We start from the raw sequence: 19,144 nt of genomic DNA on the forward strand, positions 1-19,144 counted from the left end.
TTTGTACAATAACGTCTATCCTTAAACTCTGAGGGCTACAGGGCCTGGGACAGCACTTGTCTTTAACTAACCAGCAAGTCAGGTTGTTACACTAAGTTTGGAGGTTCTCTGGGTCCCACCTGGGACCTCCGCAAAATGTCACCAACTAAGGCACAAAAGGCAGCGGCAGCAAAACTAGATCAGTACCGCCGACTAGAAAAAGAAGACATGGAGGGGGGGGACAACTGAGAAAAGTGGAGCAGGAGAACGAACTGTGGGTGATACTGACAAACTCCTTGAAGCAATCACCTTCTGCAGAACCTCTCTCACAGCACAAATTGAGGAGGTCAAGTTGGATATTTCCCTTATCAGACAGGACTTTCAAAAGCTCAGGGAAAGAGTGAAAGAAACTGAGTTCAGGCTGGGCGAGGTGGAGGATGCTATCCCACCCTTACAAACATCCTCAGACCGCGTGCAAAGGCAAATACAGCAACTCCTTTTAAAGCAAGATGATATGGAGAATAGGCTGAGAAGATGTAATATACGCCTGATAGGCCTGCCGGAAGGGTCTGAGGGTAAGGACACTTCCACTTTTTTGGAACAACTACTGATCAATACTTATGGAAGAGAAGTTTTTTCCCCCATGTTTGCGGTAGAGCGGGCACATCGCATGCCAGCAAGACCCCCCCACAAGGAGCTCCTCCCTGCACGTTCATAGCTAAACTCCTTAACTATAAGGATCGGGACACTGCTTTGAGAATGGCAAGAGAGAAGGGCAATATCCAAGTTGGGAATGTTAAGGTGGCCACTTTCCCAAACTTCTCGACAGAGGTACAGCGCCGTCGTCAGAGTTTTACGGAGGCCAAACGTAAGCTAAGAAATCTGCAATACAAGTACTCAATGCTTTTCCCAGCCTGACTTAGGGTGGAGCATGAAGGGCGCGCGGTTTTCTTCGAGGACCCAGAGGAGGTAATCTCTTGGTTGGAACGAAGAGTTAACCCTCAACAAGCTGATTGATCAAGTCCCATTGATAACGTGTCTGAGACCAGGAAATGTCTCCAACCAGTGCAAGTTTAAAGCACAAATCCTGATTACTTACAGCACAAGAGTCAAATTACCCTCCGGGGCTCCGGAGTGAGAAAAAGTCCTACAGCCAACATGCATCGTGCAGCGAGACTTTACGCCACACAGTTCTGGGAAGCAGCACCATGTACATTGGAACTCTATCCGGAAATTAATAGTTGAAGCTAAATGGAAACAAGAAGATCGAGAGACCGCACTGCATGTTTTACAAGTGATATGGTTGATATTTTTAATTTTATTTAGTGTCCGGAGACTGAACCAATTGTTCTACATTCCACTGTTCACAAAGAAGTTCGAATGTTTCCCAGATAACGACCAGTTCAGGGATTATGCCCGCACAAGTTTGGGTCAGTGTAGGGCAGGGAGGGGGTTCAAATGTTTTTGGTTCGGTTAAATTTGAAAGTGCATACTTATAATAGAAAACAGGTAACGTTACATGTGCCAGATCTATGGGAAAGTACATATGTGCCATATCACAGGTATTTGAGTCAGATGTCTCTGCAAGTTAAGATTCTGTATGCCTTATGCAGAAAGAGCAAATTGTTTTATATAAATGTTATATTAATGGTTAAAAAGTTTGGCCTCTTTGAAATTTCTAACATGGAATGTGAGGGGCCTGCGTGAGAAATTTAAGTGCGCAGCAGTCTTCACATTCCTGAAGAAGCAACATGCTGACATAATAGCACTAGTGGAAACACATATCGAGGGAAGTGTTCAGATGGCGCTCCGCAGGCCATGGGTTGGTTGGGCGTACCACTCTACCCACACATCACACTCTAGGGGAGTTTCTGTATTAATTGCTAAATCAGTACATTTTGAATTATGCGAGCTAACTACCGACCCGAATGGCCGTTATGTATTTATTCATGCCAAAGTATATGGAGAGCCCTTGCTTATAATGGCTTTTTATATACCACCTCCATTTAATGTATCCATGGCCAAGGAAGGTATATCATATATGACCCGTCATCCAAATATAGCAGCGGTCTGGCTAGGGGATTTTAATGTTACTTTGAACCCGGCTCTAGACAGGCTACAGTTGACATCAACAGCTCCCGGTGCTCCCACCGAAACTAAATTCTCTAAGCTTATCTCCACCTTCCATCTGATAGATACATGGAGACATAAATTCCCACTGGTTAAGTCATATTCATGCTTCTCGTCATCTCGGGGCTCTATGTCTTGTATAGACTTTATACTTATCTCCCGTAGATTGACCCCAAGATTATCGGAGGTAATGTTTTGCCCTAGAGTACTGTCAGACCATAGTCCTTATTGGATTACATTAAGTATTCCAGTGGCAAAACCACCACGAGCATGGCGTCTGAATCCATTCTGGCTATCTCTTCTACCAGAAGGTGACGAGCTCATAGACAAATGGAAATTGTACTTTATCGAAAATGATGAGTCAGCATCACCACCCGCAGTCTGGGACTCTTTTAAGCTATTTGCTAGGCATACATTGATAACGGCGATTAATAAAATCAAGATGGACTCTTCTAGTGCCCTCTGTAAGGCGCTGGAGGACTTGTCCTCTGCAGAAAGAGAGTATGCCAACACCCCAACATCAGTAACCGTAAACCAACTTAAACTACAGACTAGAGTGGTTAATCAGCTACAGTACCAGAAAGCCAAACAAAAAATGTTTTTTTCTAAGCAAAAAATGTTTGAACATGGGGAAAAGGCAGGCAAGTTACTTGCATACCTGGTCCACAGTGAAGATAGACCCCCAGTGGTTATCACACTGCATGGCTCCGGAGGACAAAAAGTAACAGACCCACCTACAGTAACCTCAATGTTTAAAGACTTCTTTGCAGACTTATACACAACGACAGCCCCCACTGAGACCCATCACATCTCTCTTTTTCTTGAAAAAGGTGTCCTTCCCACAGCTAATGGAAGAACAAGTAGAACTATTGGAAGCACCACTTACTTTAGACAAAATATCAACTGCCATGGCTAGCTTTGCTAGGTCCAAATCCCCTGGTTCAGATGGACTTCCAATAGAGTTCTATTCCCAATTCAGCAAAATACTAACCCCTAAACTATTAAAATTGTATAATTATCTATTTGAAACTGGGACTTTACCTCCATCTATGACAGAGGCTACAATAGTCCTCATCCCTAAACCCGGTAGGGATCTGGGGTTTCCAGAATCTTATCGGCCAATATCACTCCTACAGGTTGATATCAAAATACTTGCCAAAGTTCTATCGATTAGGCTCAATCAGGTAATATTAACATTAATACACACAGACCAGGCTGGCTTCATGCCTGGACGCAACACCTCGTTTAATCTTAGGAAATTATACATTAACCTGCAAGCTACACACGAGGAACTTGGTACACGGGTTGTTGTGACCTTAGACACAGCGAAAGCCTTCGACTCGGTAGAGTGGAGGTATCTCTGGAGATGCTTGGAGGGCTACGGATTTGGCCCAAAATTTATCAAATGGGTCCAACTTCTATACCAGGCACCCAGGGCCAAAGTGGTGGCTAATGGATGGTCGTCTCAGTTATTCGACCTCAGTAGAGGCACGAGACAGGGTTGCCCCCTATCCCCACTACTATATGCCCTGGCGGCAGAACCACTGGCAATATCCATCCGAGCAAACCCAGAGATCAGAGGACTTAAAATGGTCTCTCTGACTGAAAAAATTAACATTGTACCTGGCAGACTCGGGCCCATCATTACGTAATGCACTCCACACGATAGAACAATTTGGAATATTTTCAGGTCTAAAAATCAATTGGGACAAATACCAAATTCTGCCAATTGATAGTTTCCCACCCCCAGATGTCATTAAATACTTGGGTATTCATATAACCAGATCCCCTGCAGACTATATATCTCTGAATATAACCCCTCTCATTTCCCTAGTTAAAAATAAAATACGGGTCTGGTCCAAACCACCATTAGGAGTCTGGGGACGTATAAATTTAATCAAAACGATTCTACTACCCAAAATACTCTATATTGTATGGCACACCCCCGTTTATTTACCCTTAAAATTTTTTAAATCTCTAGAGTCCCTCTTAAAGACATTTGTGTGGGGAAATAATAGGCATAAATTGGCATGGCAAGCCCTCAAAAATCCAACTGATCTAGGCGGCACTGCTCTACCCAATTTTAATCTATACTACATTGCAGCACAACTATCTCAGCTTTTTCATCTAGACAAAACCGACAGTGAGAGGTTTCTTATGCTCATATGTCCTAAATGGGCACAGTACACCAAAGACCCGATATATGCAATAGCGACGGACAAGGGAGGGATGGAACTAGGAGACAGAAGACATACCATACTATACCACTACAGGAAAATATGGAATTTAGCAACCTCTAGACTTGACATCTCACAGTTTAACAACTATACGCCGTTATGGCATAACAAAAATCTTAAGGAGTTTAATAAAATACAGGACACATCTATATGGTCCACACAGGGAATATTTTACCTACATCATATATTAAAAGATGGACAACTTAAAACCTTTGACTTACTTAAAGAAGAATTTACAATACAGGACCAGATGTTCTATAGATTCTTACAAATCCGTCACGCAATACAATCACAATTCCCTGACTCCTGCCCTAGTCCTGCACCTAATGTACTCATTGCCATAATTAAGAGCACAGACTCTCATACATTGATCTCGGCATTCTACAACTTGCTCTTAACCCCTGTAGCTGCTAAAATAGCATATGGTCTTAAACCAAGATGGGAGAGGGAGGTGGGACCGGTGGAGGATGAGGAGTGGGGGGAGGCAATGGAGGCCTGTAAAACTGTATCCCCTAAACTCTCAGATCGTCTGACCCAGCTCTATACAAGCACACACAAACCACCACATGTCAGATGTGTTGGAGAGAGATAGGTACCTTCCTCCAACCTATATAGACATGCCCTAAGATAAAAGGCTTCTGGGAACAAATTGTGGCATTTTTACACGACACAATGGGTTCACCTCTAGCCCTAGACCCCAAACAGTGCCTCTGGGGTATAGTTCCAGATATAACCGATAAATAAAGTAAAACCTTCTTACACGAAACACTCTTTGCAGCAAGAAAGGTTATAGCCAAAAAGTGGATGAGACAAGAGACCCCCAAAATAGCGGAATGGAAGGTGGAGATAAATAATACATTACCATACAAGAAATGTATTTATATTAATAGAGGTTGTCCAGCAAAGTACAGCAAGATCTGGGATAGATGGCTTCAGGAATCTTCTACCTGTGTCTAATGTAATCGTATGACCGCAAAGTGATACTAAGGTATAAGTATGGATGGACAGTGTTAAAACCAAATATGTATACCTTGAATGCCAAGATATGCCAGAAATGTTTAAATTTAATGCTATATATATATTTTTTTTATTTCAATGATAATAATTATAACACTGTTATAGTGTCAACATGACAACGTAACCTTTTATTTTTTCTTTTTGTATGCACTAAATATTCAATAAAACCTTGTTTGATTTAAAAAAAAAAAAAGACTTTCACCCATTCAATGCACTAGGTATTCTTTCACTCCTACACACATTTTAATTTTTTTACTTTTAAGTTAGCCTCACACCCAGCCACCGTTATTTCCTTGGCAAGAATGACATATTCTGTTCTCTGAGAACTCCTGGAACTCACATGTTGCATATCTCAGGAGGTTTCAGGTTCCATTCATGTGGCTGCAGGTGGGTGGACCCAGTGCCATCTCATCAGTGGGGCCGGGTTGCCTAAACCTGGAAGACGCATCAGAAACTTGATGATGTCAGGACCAAAGATGGAGGCACAGGACCCGGGATCTGACAGCGGTGCAGAGGATCACAGCAGGACAACCCAAGATTCAAATTGAAGAGAGGAAAGGGGGGGGGGGGCATGGAGGAGAGTTAATTCAGTTCATCTTTCTGTTATCTGAAAAGGTAAAGAACAACCTCTGATCCAGGTGATTGGATTTTGAAGTTTATTTACATGAGAAGAGTTACAAAATAAAAGTGAATAGAAGAAACTAGAGAGATCAACACAGACATTAACACAATGTATGAATTTTCAAAATACATTTTAAATTTTAAGACATTTACCAAGGAGTTTACACAAGTAACACATAAAACAACGACAAGAGACATTCATTTCTGGTATTGTGGAGGTCTGACCATGACCCAGTCTGTACAATATTAGGATACACACCTTCTCTCTACAGACTGATCAACAACACATTCCAAGGACATTCTGATGGCACATTCTAAGGACTGGTATGTATGGTTGGGATCCTCAACTCTCCATGCAGCCTGCAAGCTGGATAGCAGTATGGTCATAGAGGTTACCCATGCAGGCCACCAATGGCCTAGTACAGGGAACCATAGAGATGAGGATCTGGGAAAGCACAGAATACGAGGCTCACAGGAATGGCAGGAGTATAGTGCAGCACAGGGGCGCTGGTCTTACAGGGAGACAGGAGTACAGGAGTATCTAAGCAGCAGTGGGATTCTGAGCATACAGAAACACAGGAGGTACATGTATGAAGATTACTTAAGTGCACAGGGGTCTTAGAGAATAGGGGTACACAAGGCATCTAGGACAGGAAGGAGATCTTTTGGAACTCCTAAGAAAGAATCCAGCCTGCCCTCACTGAAAACAATTGGGATACAGAGATCATACTGGGAGACACTGGGAACTCTTAGGTACGGAGATCATACTGGGAGACACCGGGGTACAAAAATCACACTGGGAGACCCTGGGAACACTGGGAGTACAGAGATCACACTTGGAGACACTGTAAACACTGGGGTACAGAGATCACACTGGGAGACACTAGGGACACTGGAGGTACAGCAATCACACTGGGAACACTGGGGGTACAGAAATTACACTGGGAACACTTGGGGTACAGAGATCACACTGGGAGACACTGGGAACACTGGGGTACAGAGATCATACTGGGGGACACTGGGAAAATTGGGGTAAAAAGATCACACTGGGAGACACTGGGAACAGATATCACACTGGGAGCACAGAGATTACACTGGAAGGCACTGGGAAGACTGGGCGACACTGGGAACACTGGCAGTATAAAGATTACACTGGGAGACCCTGGAAGTACAGAGATGACACTGGGAGACACTGGGGGTACAGAGATCACACTGGGAGACACTGGGGGTACAGAGATCACACTGCACTGTGAGACACTGGGGGTACAGAGATCACCCTAGAAGACATTGGGAACACTAGGAGTACAAAGATCACACTGGGAGACACTGGGAACACTGGGGGTACAGAGATCACCCTAGAAGACTCTGGGAACACTGGGGGAAGATAGATCACACTGGAAACAATGGGGGTACAGATACAGCCCTAGAAGACACTGAGAACACTGAGGGTACAGAGATCACACTGGGAGACACTGGGAACATTGTGGATACAGAGATAGCCCTAGAAGACATTGGGAACACTGGAGGTACAGAAATCACACTGGGAACACTGGGGGTACAGAAATTACACTGGAAGACACTGGGAACACTGGGGGTACAGAGATCACACTGGGAGGCATTGGGAACACTGGGGGTACAGAGATCACACTGGGAGGCATTGGGAACACTGGGGGTACAGAAATCACACTTTGAGGCCTTGCAAACAGACACAAGGAACAAGGGGGATCTGGCTAGAGGAAGTCTAAAAATATTGGAGTTACAAGGAGTCTCTCGGAATGTAGAACACTGGGTGAATAGGGATCAATAGAAATCTTTTCAGGAAGCTGAGGACAGGAAGGAGCACTGGAACTTCATGTGCAACTTGCAAGCATGACTTCTGATCTTTGGGAATACAGGTGACAGATAAGCAGGAAAGCAGCAGATCTGTGACAAGAATTTTCTGACAACACGTTCCAACAACCTTCTAAGACATTCCAAGGACATTCTAACAATATCTTTTTAGCAAGTCAGCCCGTTATATAAGGAACCCAACATCAGCATATACTGTAAACACTTAATATCCTCATTTAGCCATGAATTCTTTTTCTTTATAAAGGAGATCACTTTTTGGAAATGTTCGGCCTCCTCCAGTTATATAAACCGGGAAGTTTCAGAAGGTTTGTTGGGTGTTCTCTACATCTGGTCTTCGTGGAAAAGGACCCTCTAATGGTCTACTAGTGGTGTCTGTTCTCTTTTACATCCCAGCAGGCTGTAGACGTGTCTCTGCCACTCCGAGGACGCATAGTAATAGATCAGAGGATCCAGACAACAACTGACACTGCTCACACTGACACTGATGATGTAGACAATGTACAGGAAGTTACTGGCTTTGTTATAGACCTGCAGGAAATGCATGAACCAAATAACATTGGCTGGGCCAAAGCAGAGGACAAACACACACAGCACAACCACAGTCAGGAGGACGGCTCGGGATCTCTTCTGGCCACCCTTCATGCTGAGACCGCGGACTATTCCAGTGTAACAGAAGGTTGTAATAATTAAAGGTAGCAAATACAAAAGTACGATATAAATGGGGAAATAATAATAAACCTGAAACCTTTCAACTGATTCGGCATCCAGAACATCAGAACAAGTCGTGATATTTAGGTCGGGAAATGGTCGAGTTTGTTTCACTATGAGAATCGGCACAGTGCTGACCATCGATATTACCCAGATGCAGCAACACACCAGCCAGGCTCGTCTCACTGTGCGCCAGGAAAGGGACTGTAATGGGTAGACCAGAGCCAGGAACCGGTCCACACTGATACTCGTCATCAGCAGGATGGATCCACGCATGTTAATTAAATACATGGACATGACAAATTGGCACATTCCTTCCCCCACCATCCAGTTATTTCCTGAGAATCGGTACACAATGTGGAAAGGAAGAATACTAACAAAGAGAACATCAGCAGCGGCTAGGTTCAGCAGATACACCACTGCCGGATTTTTCACCTTCACCTTCACCAAGAACATGATGATCGCCATTATATTAAGAGGAAGAGCAACAAGGAAAACCACGGTATAGATGGAGGGCACAAGCTTCGTCACCCACCAGCTGTTCATATACGCTTTAAAGTCATGTAAAAATGTTTGGTGCAGTATGTGGACCTCAATTTGTTGAGTTGAGTTCATCGTAGTTTCATTACCTGAAAACATCAAAAAATATGAGGTGAAGTCATTGTATGAGAAACATTTTGCAACATTTTTCACATTGCATTAAACAGGAGGACAGCTGGTGATCTATTGTGTGACCCCTTAATGTTGAGTGCCCTGAGATCTGCTGATGATTTCAATGAAAGAGGAAGGAGCAGTTCTCTGGGTATATGCTTTGGCTCTAGGAGGTTGGACACTAGGCAAACCAAAAGGCTCAGCAGATCTCTGGGTATGTGCTTCTACTCTAGGAGGTTGGACACTAGACAAACCAAAAGCCACAGTGGATCTCGGAGCTTGGACACTAGGCAAACCAAAAGTCACAGCGGAGCTCCAGGAGGTTGGACACTAAGCAAACCAAAAGGCTCAGCAGATCTCTGGGTATTTGCCTCTGCTCTAGTAGGATGGATACTAAGCAAACCAAAAGGCACGGCAGATCTCTAGGTATATGCTTCTGCTCTAGTAGGTTGGACACTAGGCAAATCAAAAGGCACAGCAGAGCTCTAGGAAGTTGGACACAAGGCAAGCCAAAATGCTAGCAGATCTCTGGGTATATGCTTCTGCTCCAGAAGGTTGGACACTAGGTAGACCAAAAGGCTCAGCAGAGCTATTGATACATACTGTATATGCTTAGGATCAAGAAGTATGAATCCTGGACAACCCAAAAGGCTTAGCTGTCTCTATTGGCTACAGTCATTCTCTTAACTGAGGCAGACAAATCAACAAAAATAATGGGCAGGATTAGTGTCCCCCAATGAACTATTGGAAGAAAGAATTTTGTACTCATCGTAAAATCCTAATTTGTTCCACAAAATTCATTGGGGACACAGTAAACATGCAAGATGTTCAAAAGTATCTCTAAGAATAAAGGGAAGTGGTGATTATACCAACAGATAATCCTTCAGGTGTCATGCCTTGGCATGATTTCCACAGCCGCCTGTATATTTCTTCAACAGCTGGCTTTGACTAATGCAGTGACCTCCATGTGATAGAACCTGGTAAAATGTGTGAGCTGAGGACCAGGTCCCAGCTCTTCATACCTGTAAGACAGATGTCTGGTGACTACCGGGTACCTACTTACCTGTTAGAATAAGCAGTGACAGGGAACATGGCCTTTCAACCTTTGGTAGAGTATGGCTGGGATATCACCTGGTAAATCCAGTGTGCAATAGTGGAACTTGGCATTGTGGAAACCCTCAGAGATGTCAAAGCCTAGGTCCACCTTGGTGAAGGACAGTGGAGGACAGATGAATATTGGCCACTGTGTGACATTCAGAGAGTGAACAGCAATCTGGGATGAGAGAGAGATGGACAAGAGGAGGGAGCACACTGTTCTCTCAGAAATGGAAAAACAATACTAACTTCAAAGAACCACCTTGTCCTTTTGGAAGATGAAAAAGGTAAATAAAAGCTAGCCATGCATGATTGTTTTTCTCTCGTTCAGCCTACATTCAGTCTATTACTCCATCCACATTAAACTGCATGTTTGAAGGAACCTCCATTGCTGACTATTGTATTCATGCAAATGCAGCAACTGTGGTTGCCTAAATACCCAAACAGTGATTTCATCTGATAGCATGCAGTCACTGCTCAGGCAGTAATTTTCCATTGATTTTTGTGTTCAAAAATTTTATTAGACTCAGTAACACATGTAAAATAACAGCTATTGTATATAAAGAAGGGTTCCACGCAGGGAGAGGTACAATATCCAGGTTTGTTAACATGTCAGAGCAAATAATAATCCAACACACTAGGTCAATTGACTTATGAACAAATATAGTCCATCAAATGATGGCAATTAACAACCTAATAGCTAAAATAGAGGCATAAGAAGGTAGAGTACCGACGATTGGATGGCTCACCCCAGTCTTGGCCCGGGAAAGAACTAGGGCCAAGCAAATCCAGAGGATTATACATCAATGTTCTAGTAAACAAGAGAGAAAGTTAGAAGAGTAATGGAAGAAGAAATAGAGAAAGGTATGGATCCGGTGTTGAACGGGCCATGGTCCCAAGAGCACAATAAAACAGATGAGGATAGGATGAGTTGGCCACTCCTGCCCTTCCTCTCTGACAGAAGTAACTGCAATGTCACTCCTGTCAGAAGGAGCTGCTCAGGCTTCTGTTAGAGAGGATTAAGCTTTCTCCTCCATCCTGTAGGGGGAGGAAGAGAGACGGCGCTGCTATTGAGAACTCACCTCAGTATCAGCAAGGGAGAGGAAGGAGAAGCTCCTTTCATTGCAGGTGGGAAAAACATCTATGAGTAAAAGGGTGAAGGGGTGGGGGTGCACAACTCTGATATATAAGGGAAGCTGATGTTTAGGGACACTGTTATGGGGGGGAACCCAAATTATGGCGACACTGTGCACTGTGATGGAGCAACCTAATGTATGGGGGAACCTGAAGTAAAGGGGCACTGTGATAGGGGAACCTGATGTAAAGGGGAGCTGTGATGGGGGAACCTGATGTAAAGGGGCACTGTGATGGGGGAATCTGATGTAAAGGGGCACTGTGATAGGGGAACCTGATGTAAAGGGGCACTGTGATGGGGGAATCTGATGTAAAGGGGCACTGTGATGGGGGAATCTGATGTAAAGGGGCACTGTGATAGGGAACCTGATGTAAAGGGGCACTGTGATAGGGGAACCTGATGTAAAGGGGCACTGTGATGGGGGAATCTGATGTAAAGGGGCACTGTGATGGGGGAATCTGATGTAAAGGGGCGCTGTGATGGGGACACCTGATGTACAGTATATGGGCACTATGATGGGGAAAAAATTGTGAAAAAAACGCGCTGTTTTATACAAATAATGGTAGCTGCCAGCACATCAGATAATCTGTGAATAAGTGAACAAATAAAGTAGTATAGTGCAGCGCTGATGAAGATGAAATAAGCAATAAAATTATACCAATATAAAGTGGATATGATAAATGAATATTCAAAACAAAAATACACAGCAATAAAATATCACAACGATAATGATAAAATAGTATAAACCAACAGTGTCAGTACATATAAAGTGCATAAAGTCCATATAGGACATCAAATATAGTGACTGTGAATCTGTGTGAACTGGTTGTCTGTAGATAATCCACTACCTTTAATAAGGAAAGGGGCTTACCAGACAGGTTGAACCCAACTAGGCATATGCCTGATGAGTCAACCAAGCTTTTGGTGTAACACACCCAAGGAGGTACAGCAACCACGACTTCTAAAATAGACCAAATCAGATAGGGATCCGTGACCATTTTGACATCAGTAGCTGTCTACCATAGGAATAGTGACCGGAATTTGTGAGCGATTCCTCTCAATATGACATATGGCAAAAGGAGAAAAAAATAGGGCCACATAGTGTAATACCGTAAAATATAAAGCATTTATTGAAAAATAATAAAATGGTCACTGTCTTTGAGAAGACATTAAAAGCATTGGATAAAATCAAAGCAACGCAGTGGCATCAGCAGAGCCCGTCCCAACGTTTCATCCACATAAGGCATTGAGATCAGAGCAGACATGAAGGGGAGAGAGATGGCTGAGGGTCCTGACTAATGCCACATCCACAGTGTCCAATTCACACTGTGTACTCCCTGGGATAAATATAGGAGTATCAGGGGTGCAAAAATAATATAGGATAATCTACCACCTAGGGTAATCATAGGGGGTATTAGAGAGCACACTTACCATTAGGGATGGGCGTTATGTTTGGGCAGAACATGAGTTCGACTGAAACATTGGCAGTTCGCCCGTTCGCCGAATAGCGAACAATTTGGGGTGTTCGCAGCAAATTCAAAAGCTGCGGAACACCCTTTAAAAGTCTATGGGAGAAATCAAAAGTGCTAATTTTAAAGGCTTATATGCAAGTTATTGTCATAAAAAGTGTTTGGGGACCCGGGTTCTGCCCCAGGGGACATGGATCAATGCAAAAAAAAAGTTTTAAAAACGTCTGTTTTTTCGGGAGCAGTGATTTTAATAATGCTTAAAGTCAAACAATAAAAGTGTAATATTCCTTTAAATTTTGTAGCTGGGGGGTGTCTATAGTATGCCTGTAAAGGGGCGCATGTTTCCCGTGTTTAGAACAGTCTGATAGCAAAATGACATTTCTAAAGGAAAAAAAGTCATTTAAAACTTCTCGCGGCTATTAATGAATTGTCGGTCCGGCAATACACATAGAAGTTCATTGATAAAAACGGCATGGGAATTCCCCGCAGGGGAACCCCGACCCAAAATAAAAAAAAATGCGTGGGGTCCCCCAAATTCCATACCAGGCCCTTTAGGTCTGGTATGGATTTTAAGGGGAACCCCGCGCCAAAATTTTTATAAAAATGGCGTGGGGGTCCCCCCAAAAATCCATACCAGACCCTTATCCGTGCACGCAACCTGGCAAGCTGCAGGAAAAGGGGGGGGAGACGAGAGAGCGCCCCCCCCTACTGAACCGTATCAGGCCACATGCCCTTAACATTGGGAGGGTGCTTTGGGGTAGCACCTTGTCCCGCACTTTTAATTTTTCATGTTCGCGTCCCATAGACTTTAACGGTGTTTGAACAAAATTTTTGCCTGTTCTGGATGTTCTGTTCTGGATGTGAACCGAACGGGGGGTGTTCGGCCCATTCCTACTTACCATTGGATAATGTACCCCTGGAGTAATCATTGGGGTATAAAGAAGGCAGACATCCTGGGCAAAGCTTGAGGGATTCCCATGGCACCCATGTGGCCTCCCCATCACATTACATCATCCTTGCTACTGACCCACATCCGGAACTACCTCATTAATGTTATAGAGACTACTGGAGTGGAGATGTGCTGTACACCTTCACCCATTGAGTAGCTGCTCTCTGTGAGTTGGGAAGAGGGGGTTGGAGGAGTAATGTGAGACACATGGCACTCTCCCATCTGTATGGAGAGGGCTTCTATACAGTGTGCAACACTTTCCCATCAGAGCGGGGCCCACGGAGATCTCCACCTGTACAGTGGATGAAACGTTCCAACACTGGCTGCACACCTCACTCTGTTGGGTTCTAACCTTTCAGTGTCAGCTCCCACTGCTGTGTTCTACCAGGGCCGTATGTAAGTATATATGAGGGCATGGGCGGAGCTTAAGGGGTCGCAATGGCTCAACCATGCACAAAAGGTGGGGGGGTAGGCCACACTCTGAGCTGTCGAGTGAAAGTCGCGGGCTTGTATATGTAGCACAGTCCCCTTGAGGACTGCTTTGATTTACCTGCTCATCTGCATCGCCATGACCCTGTGAACATTCCAACCCAACCCACCTGACACTCTGGGTTCAGACATCCTTGCAACACCTTTGAGTAATAAGACAACACTCAATATGTTTATATTCTGTTAATGTTTACTGGAATGCTTCAGATAAGGTATAGTTGTACCATAAGGGTAATGGTTCAACTGAGCTTTGGTTAACAGCACAAGCTCAGTAGAATGTTAAGACAGTTGGCAACAACAGAATAATTATATATATATATATATATATATATATATATATATATATATATATACACACAATGGAGTACCAGTTGAACATAGCCTGAAAGGATAAGCAAAGTTAAGCATAGATTCTGACAATACTTCTAGAAAGAGAAACCCAGGCCGGCCTGTTTAACCTTTAATCTTAATGAGAGATGAAGCTAAGCAAGGATGGTATAAGGGCTCTTTAAGCAGCAATGACAGAATGTCCCTGTTGCAGATCTGATGGTCTTCACCTACAGTTGGAGCTCATTAACTGTATCCAATAAGGTGTAGTAACAGAGTGGTAGTATCTCTTATGCTTATTGCAGCTAGGGATGCCTATATAAGTGTTCGAATAGAAGTGCAGTGAAGTGTTCCCAAAGTAAAACTGTCTGTACACAGTGTCCCAGTAAACAACCAAAGAAGGACTTGCAATGGATCACCCTCTCGGTTGGGCAGGAATGTTGTACTCCACGTGGTAGGCTGTGCTCTCGCTCTCCCTGCAGGTAGATCCCTCACACACAAGGCCCAGGAAGAAGAGACCCTGGGGCGGGTCTCTGGTTTCTTTTATAGCCCTTCCCAGCAGTCTCCCTGATGGTAGCAAAGATCCCTGGGATATGTTGTCCGGGTGTATAGTCATGCAGGGGGATAGTCATCTGGTGGAACTACCAATCCCACAATCCCTTTGGCTAGGCTCACAAATATATTGTCAGTTTGGTAACACCGGGCACTAAAGGGATAATATAATATACAGATAGGACAGGGAATAACTCTTTGTTGCAATTGTAGTCCATATTGCTACATCTATGAATCCGATGGGGCCAGGCCAGGCCCTCTGAGTTTCCTCTTTTACGTATAAGCCCACCACTTTCACCTGGCAGTTCAAAGTGTGGCCTGCCTACTTGTAGTATCTAGGTGTGCAGTGGGAGTATCTTGGCGCACAGTGAAAGTGGTAGTGGGAGGGACACCGGGTCTCAGGGGAAGGGTTGCGGTGGGGGTGTAGTTAACTTTTGGCACCCATTTACTGAGAAAAAAAGCCCTGGCTATCACTCAAGAGATGAGGGCAGAATTGAATGGAAACAAATTGCACGTATATATCCGCTCCTCCCCCACCTTCTCTGACCAGCCAGGTCATTTGATAGAAGGCATGAGAATGATCGAGACACGTCTTGGTGGGTGACTTTGTCTTTCAGTGGGTGATGGGCATCACGATTGAGGTGGATAAACAATGATAGATGCCGCCATGGATGGGGATGTACATTGTGGGACTTTTTTTAATTATTGGACTTGTCAACAACTTTGTCTTTCATTTTACATAATTTACATTTTTTTCCCTCAGATTAAAGGTCTGGGATGGATTTCTGGTGAATGTCTTGATCTTTTTTTTTTTTTGTATGGGGAACTCCCTTAAAATCCAATCAGACTTTCATTTACATTTTTGTTACAGAATGATGGAAACATAAAAAGACTTCTAATAATTAATCTCCTCACCTGGATAGTTATTGGGCCCTGGAAATAAGAGAAGAGAAGACACAGAGTTAGGTTTGATCTTCCCTTGATATAAAAGTTACTTTATACAGAGTAATGAGGATGTACCATGTGACCTGAGCCCCAGCAACCAATCAGATCTCAGCTCACTGTGGTCACATGATAGAAGATATGATTTTTGTAAATGAGGTCCTTATGGTGTTCATAGCTCTGATTTGTTGTATAATCTGAGGACCATCTATATCAGTGTGGATTTCCACTCACCCCGTCATTTGGTGGAAGACATGAGAACGATCTAGACGTGTCTCGGTGGGTGACTATTTTTTTTTCTTTCAGTGGGTGATGGGCATCATGACTGAGGTGGATAAACAGCGCTGAATAACATGATGGATGTGCTCCAACATTGTGGGACTTTTTTTTTGTCAAAAACTTTATCTTTATTAATACTTAACATTTTTTTTTTGCTCAGATTAAGGGTTTAGGGTGGGATTTCCTGGGGGACTTTGTGATTTTTTTAACATCAGGGGGCCTCAGGATATGTCGATCAGCTGGTGTGATGTCAACACTGCGCATGCGCAGATCGTCATTATGCGATGATCTGCAAACGGAGAATGTAATAGTGCAAGACACCGACGATTACAGTCTCCCTTTGCAGATCATCGAATAACACCTCTGAATCTGCGCATGCGGAGCCATTATCTGACGGGGATGCACTATTCAATAGAACACCGGCAATGAAAAATGGAGAATAAAAAAAACAGTGTGGGGTCCCCCTAATCCATACCAGACCCTTATAGGAGCATGCAGCCCAGCAGGCCAGAAAAAGAGGGGGTCATGTAATTGCCCCCCTCCTGAACCATACCAGGCCACATGCCCTCAACATAGGGGGGGTGCTTTAGGACCAGGGGACTCTGCCCCCAAAGCACCTTGTCCCCATGTTGGTGGGGATGAGGGCTTGTTCCCCACAACCCTGTCCCGGTGGTTGTGGGGTGCAGGGGGTGACTTATCAGAATCTGGAAGCCCCACTTCAACAAGGGGACCCCCAGATCCGCTCCTCCCATGTGAATGAGTAGGGGTACATAGTACATAGTACATAGTACCCCTACTAATTCACTAAAAAAGTGTAAAAAAGGTAAATAAAAACACAGAGAGAGTTTTTGACAATTCCGGCATTAAAAAACAAAAAAATCCCCAAAAAAACAATGGCCCCCCGAAGTAGATCCAACATCAATCAGGATGCCCACCGCTACCGCCGACTCAAAAAAACAAAACAAAACGTTGTCACCCGATAAAGGCTCCCGCCGTCTGCCCGCTCCACCGTTCGACATTTCTTAAACAACAAAGGGACGAGGCCCATCAGATGATGTCATCAGGTGGCCCCACCCCCTTGTAATGTCATCGACCGGCATGACCACCTGATGATGCCACGCCCCCTTAGCTATTTAAGAGCTGTAAGATGGCGGAGCTGGCAGATCCCAGGAGCCTTTGTCGGGACCGGAGGGTTTTTTTTTTTTTTGTTTCCGGAGGTGTAGTGGGCTTCATAATTGATGATGAATCAATATATTTTTATAATGGACTTGTGTTATGTTTTATGTACTTTTTGACACTTTTTTGGCGAATGGGTAGGGGGCTCATTCAAATAGTGGGGGCCCCAGGATCTGGGGGCCCTTTTGTTAAAGGGGGATTTCCATATTCCAATAAGCCCCCTAACCCACAGACCCCCGCAAACACCAGCCAGGGTCGTGGGGAAGAGGCCCTTGTCCCCATCAACATGGGGACAAGGTGCTTTGGGGGGGCGAGCCTCTCCACCCTAAAGCACCCCCCCATGTTGAGAGCATGTGGCCTGATATGGTTCAGGGACGCTCACTCATCCCTTTCCTGGCCTACCAGGCTGCATGCTCGAATAAGGGTCTGCTATGGGTTTTGGGGGCACCACATTGTTTTTTTTATACATTTTGGCATGGGGTTCCCCTTAAAATTCATATCAGACCCACAGGGCCTGGTATGGATTGGACGGGGACCTCACACTGTTTATTTTGATCAATTTTCATTACCAGCATTCTTTTGTTTACATTCAGCTGTCAGTGGGGGAAGCCCGCTGACAGCTGATGAGTCGTCAGTTGTTAGGGGCGCGGCGGCCATCTTCCTGCCCCCCCTCCATAACAACCAGCTATTCTTCACACAGAATTCAAATCCTTCTGAAAATGTGTAATTCATTAGAAAACGAATATACGAAACTAAATTCAATGAATTTCAACAAAATTTGTTACCTTTTCATTTGGAGATTCGGATAAATCCAAGTCTTCGAATAACCAAAAATTTGTCCGAATTTATACTCAGAACGAAACCAATTGCAGGTATCTATCCGCTCCTCCCCCACCTTCTCTGGCCAGCCAGGCTGCATGCTCAGATAAGGGTTTGGTGTGGAATGTTGGAGGGATCTCGTGCTTTTATATTCTTGATGCATTTCCAATCACCCGGTCATTTGGTGGAAGGCATGAGAATGATCGAGACACGTCTTGGTGGGTGACTTTGTCTTTCAGTGGGTGATGGGCATCACGATTGAGGTGGATAAAAAATGATAGATGCCACCATGGATGGGGATGTACATTGTGGGACTTTTTTTAATTATTGGACTTGTCATCAACTTCCTTTTTACATAATTTACATTTTTTTTGCTCAGATTAAAGATCTGGAATGGATTTCCTGGTGATTGTCATGATTTATTTTCTTTTTGTTTTTGTATGGGGCACTCCCTTAAAAAACCAATCAGACTTTCATTTACATTTTTGTTACAGAATGATGAAAAAATAAAAAAGACTTCTAATAATTAATCTCCTCACCTTTATAGACCACGACCTCTGAAAATAAAGAGAAGAGAAGACACAGAGTTAGGTTTGATCTTCCATTGATATAAAAGTTACTTTATACAGAGTAATGAGGATGTACCATGTGACCTGAGCCCCAGCAACCAATCAGATCTCAGCTCACTGTGGTCACATGATAGAAGATATGATTTTTG

General features: G+C 43.9%; 1 protein-coding gene across 1 annotated transcript; it reads right to left on the reverse strand.

The window, feature by feature from the left end:
- Positions 1-8,121: 8,121 nt before the first annotated feature.
- LOC141124046 (proteinase-activated receptor 1-like) lies at positions 8,122-9,182 on the reverse strand. The gene has a single exon (XM_073612129.1). The coding sequence runs from the start codon at positions 9,180-9,182 to the stop codon at positions 8,187-8,189; it is 996 nt and encodes a 331-aa protein (XP_073468230.1). The 3' UTR covers positions 8,122-8,186.
- Positions 9,183-19,144: the final 9,962 nt, after the last annotated feature.

This window comes from Aquarana catesbeiana, linkage group LG01, assembly GCF_042186555.1.
Source record: "Aquarana catesbeiana isolate 2022-GZ linkage group LG01, ASM4218655v1, whole genome shotgun sequence".
Lineage (NCBI taxonomy): Eukaryota > Metazoa > Chordata > Amphibia > Anura > Ranidae > Aquarana > Aquarana catesbeiana.